This window comes from Sturnus vulgaris, chromosome 29 (genome assembly GCF_052056855.1).
Source record: "Sturnus vulgaris isolate bStuVul1 chromosome 29, bStuVul1.hap1, whole genome shotgun sequence".
Lineage (NCBI taxonomy): Eukaryota > Metazoa > Chordata > Aves > Passeriformes > Sturnidae > Sturnus > Sturnus vulgaris.
In genome coordinates, this window is record NC_142271.1 from 1,772,878 (window position 1) to 1,776,985 (window position 4,108).

The window sequence follows — 4,108 nt, forward strand, 5'->3', positions numbered from 1 at the left end:
CCCGAGGGGCTTCTCCCGCCCAGCGACCGCCCCGTGCCCTCCCCATCGCTTTGGGGAGGCAGATGGGGAAACTGAGGCACGAAGCGATACGCGAGGCAGCACCGGGGGGGTCCCACCCTCCGCTCTGCACTGGGGGGGCACAGCCAGCCTTCAGGCGACAGCGACCACCCCAATGTGGGGCTCGCAGCCGCGGGGCTCGAGGAGCCGCTCCCGGGGAGCGAGGCGAGGCGGGCGGCGCTAGGACCCAGCAGCCGGGCGGCGCGGAGCAGCCCTCGCCGCAGTGGCTCCAGCCCCGAGCATCCCCCGCCACCCCGGGGACACCCCCCAGCCCCGACCCCTCCCCCGGCCGGAGCGGGGACCCTCGCCCTCAGGCCGGATCCATGCAGACCCCCAGGGTAGGTGCCGCGGCCGAGCAGCCCCGCCGGGGCGACGGCCTGGGAAGGTGGGGAGACACCGGGGAGGTGGGGGAGACTCCCCCGGGGGTGGGAGGGGGGGTCCCCAACCGGTGACATCGCTCCGGGGATCTGGGCGAGGGAAATGGGCAGTGAGAAGGGGAGGGGGCGACCCGCGGCTGCACGCCCATGCCGTCAGCATCCCTCCCTGGGGGTGCAGCGGGTGCAGGGGTGGGGACACCCCTGGGGGACACCCAGGGTATCCGGGGTAGCCCCCACATCCCCCTCATATCCCCATGGAAGGAGCTCGGGGTGGGGGGGTCACACAAGGCCTCCAAGCACAAGGGGTGAACCCAGGACTTGGGGGTGCTGGGCCCTTCCCTCCTCTCATTCTCAGGACCCCCCACCCATCCCGGCCCCCTGGTGTGGTCCCCACACTCCACTGGGGCTCCACTGGGGTAGTTTGGGTTGAAACGTTGGAATTTGGGGGGTTTACTCCAGAACAGCTCATTTTTTGGGGGAACAAGGCTTTTGGTTGGGGATTTGATGTAGAGGGTTGTAGACATGGATAGGGGGTGATGGGGACTATATGTGGGGGGGATCACAGCTGTGCTGAACCCTCCCTGGGATCTCAGGTGTCCCCCAAAGCTCTCTGTCCCCTCTGGCAGCTCTATCTTCCCACAGGTGCTTGGGGGCTGTGGATGAGGGTCACAACTGGGCTGAGACCCACCCTGTGTCTCTCAAAGGTTGGTTGTGATCCCACCATGGCTCTCAGGGGTCCCCTCAGGGTCTCCCCCCTCTTCTGAGAGCTCCACCTGCCCCCAGGTACCTGTGGGATGCAGGTGGGAGTCCAGCTCAGCTCTCGGGGTCCCCCCAGGGTTGTGTCTCCTCATGACAACTCCACGTTTCCCCCAGCAGAGCTGTGACCCCTGCCATGGTTGTCAGAGGTCACCTGTCAGCCCCCCCAGGCTCTCAAGCTTCCCCCCAGGGTCTCCCCCCCATGACAACTCCACCTTCACCCTACGTGTTGGGGGGGCTGCACCTCGGGGTCCTGCTCAGGTCTCAGGGGTCCCTTCAGAGTCTCTCCCCCTTTTCTGACAGCTCATCCTCCCCCCAGGTACCTGGGGGCTGCAACTGGGGGTCCAACTCAGCACTCCTCCAGAGTCCTGCCCCCTCCAGTGACAGCTCCACCTCCCCCAGGTACCCCCTCGCTGAGCAGCAGGGACATGAGTGGGGCTGGGGGGCACCTTTGGGTACTCTGAGTGCCACGCCCACAGCGGCCCCCCCCACCCCCGGAGCACCAAGGATGTGACCCTCTGGCGATGCCCGGCTGCGCCGTACTCGCCGCCAGGCCGGCGGCACAGGATGGAGCCTTTCCTGCCCTCCCCGTGGGGCTGGAATGGCTCTAGAGGGGGGTCCCGGCCCCCCAACAGCACTGCCGAGGCCAAGCCCAAGGACACGGCCTCCAAGTCCGTGGGGCTGTTCTTCATGGTGCTGCTGGACCTCACGGCCATCGTGGGCAACGCCGCCGTCATGACGGTCATCGCAAAGACGCCGGCGCTGCGCAAGTTCGTCTTCGTGTTCCACCTGTGCCTGGTGGATTTCCTGGCTGCCCTCACGCTGATGCCGCTGGAGATGCTGTCGGGCTCGGCCGTGTTTGAGAGCCCGGGGCTGGGCGAGGCCGTGTGCCGCGTGTACCTGTTCCTCAGCGTGTGCCTCACCTCCATGTGCATCCTCTCCATCTCCACCGTCAACGTGGAGCGCTACTACTACGTGGTGCACCCGCTGCGCTACGAGGTGCGGATGACCGCGGGGCTGGTGGCCGGGGTGCTGGCTGGTGTGTGGCTCAAGGCTGTGGCCACCTCGCTGGTGCCCGTGCTGGGCTGGTTGTCCCCTGACCGCCCACCAGTGCCTGGCGCTCACGGATGCTCCTTGCAGTGGAGCCGTGGGCCATCCTGCAAGGTCTTTGTGGTCTTCTTCGCCGCCTTCTACTTCGTCCTACCCCTCCTCATCATCGTCGTGGTCTACTGTGGCATGTTCAAGGTGGCACGGGTGGCAGCCATGCACCATGGTCCGCCGCCCACCTGGATGGAGACGCCGCGCCGGCGCTCGGCTTCGCTCAGCAGCCGCTCCACCATGGTCACCACCTCGGGGGCTCCTCGGACCACCCCGCAGAGGATGTTTGGTGGGGGCAAGGCGGCCGTCGTGCTGCTGGCCGTGGGTGGCCAGTTCCTCTTCTGCTGGTTGCCCTACTTCTCCTTCCAGCTGTACACAGCACTGAGCACTCGGCCCTTGGCCGGGCCGGCGGCTGAGACTGTGGTCACCTGGCTGGGGTTCTGCTGCTTCACCTCCAACCCCTTCTTCTACGGCTGCCTCAACCGGCAGATCCGCGGGGAGCTCGGCCGGCTCCTCACCTGCTTCTTCAAGCAACCCCCCGAGGAGGACCTGCGGCTGCCGAGCCGTGAGGGCTCCATCGAGGAGAACTTCCTACAGTTCCTCCAGAGCACTGGACGCCCACCAGAGCCCCCCAGCCCTGAGCGGGACCTGCCCCCCGTGGATTTCCGCATCCCGGGGCAGATCGAGGAGGAGGCGGCGGAGGGGATGGAGTGGGGTGGGGGGAGCGGGGTGTTCATGCCCGTGGCGGGCTCTGCCAAAGCGGGGCTGTAGCGTTTGGGGGGTCGGGGTAAACGTGGCTGTGAGGGGAGACATGGTCATAGTGACTTGTTGAGGGGGAGCTTCGTCACTGCCATGGAGGGTTGGAGGTCCCACAATTATTACTGTGCTGGGGGTACCACATTGCCGTGGAGGGTGGGAGGTCCTCACTGCAGCCACAGGGATTTGGGGGTCCCACTGGGGTGATGGGGTGGGGGCTCCTTGCTGCAGCCATGGAGGGTTGGGGGGTCCCATGGCACTTGCTGGAGTGGGAGTGATTCTCACTGCTGTGGGGGGTTGGGGGTCCCACAGCACTCGTTGGGGTTTGGGGGAGGTGTCTGTCACCACAGCGGCTGATTGGGGGTCTCATCGCGCTCATGGGGTGTGGGAGGGTCCTCACTGCTGACATCGCAGGGGACTGGGGGAGGTCCCACGACCCTCGTTGGGTTGGTGCGGTGGAGGGTCAGCACTGCCGCCACTTTGGGGATCGGGGGACCCGTGGCACCACCGCGGCTGGGGGACACAAGCCCAGTGATGGGCGAGGGATAAGAGTGGGGGGCTCGTGTTTGGGTCTCCCCAGGAGGTGTGGCTCTTCTACAGCCAGCGAGGGGCGGGGTGGGGAAGCTGCCTGAGGAGGGTGTCCCCTCCATCTCCCCATTGCCCTGAGACCCCTCCTCAGCCGCGGAACCGAGGCCCGGTCCTCTGGGGGTGAGGAGCCTGGACCCCCTCCATAAGCGCGGGATGGGGAGGGCAGGCGGGGACTGGGGTTCTGGGGCCACCACGGGCTCTACCGACTCCCGGGAGGACTACAACTCCCATCATGCCCGCAAACAGAACCGGAAGCAGATTATTTCCCATCATGTCTCGCTCTATCGAGGCGGAAGTAAAGCTCTTTTTTCGCCCATCATACTCCGCTCTAACGTGGCGGAAAGGGATGTTTCCTCCCATCATGCTCCGCTCTATCGGGGCGGAAGTACTCACAGTGTGAGCCCGCGGGACTTCATTTCCCGGCGTGCCCTGCGGTGCAGGACCGGAAATCCGGCGCCGCCTCAGGAGCCGCCCGG

The 4,108-nt window shown here is 66.5% G+C and overlaps 1 protein-coding gene across 5 annotated transcripts; it reads left to right on the forward strand.

The window, feature by feature from the left end:
• The first annotated feature begins 282 nt into the window (after positions 1–282).
• On the forward strand, positions 283–3,118 carry GPR61 (G protein-coupled receptor 61). 5 transcript variants are annotated; one of them, XM_088180387.1, is made up of 3 exons: positions 321–395; positions 1,077–1,138; positions 1,593–3,118. In XM_088180387.1, exon 3 carries the CDS (start codon positions 1,758–1,760, stop codon positions 3,057–3,059), a length of 1,302 nt encoding a protein of 433 aa, XP_088036513.1. In that variant the 5' UTR covers positions 321–395; positions 1,077–1,138; positions 1,593–1,757; the 3' UTR covers positions 3,060–3,118. The 5 variants fall into 5 exon arrangements, with proteins under 5 accessions (XP_088036511.1, XP_088036512.1, XP_088036510.1 ...); XM_088180385.1 differs by lacking the exon at positions 1,077–1,138 and having other exon boundaries at positions 283–395; positions 1,510–3,118; XM_088180386.1 differs by lacking the exon at positions 1,077–1,138 and having other exon boundaries at positions 311–395.
• The last annotated feature ends 990 nt before the right edge of the window (positions 3,119–4,108 follow it).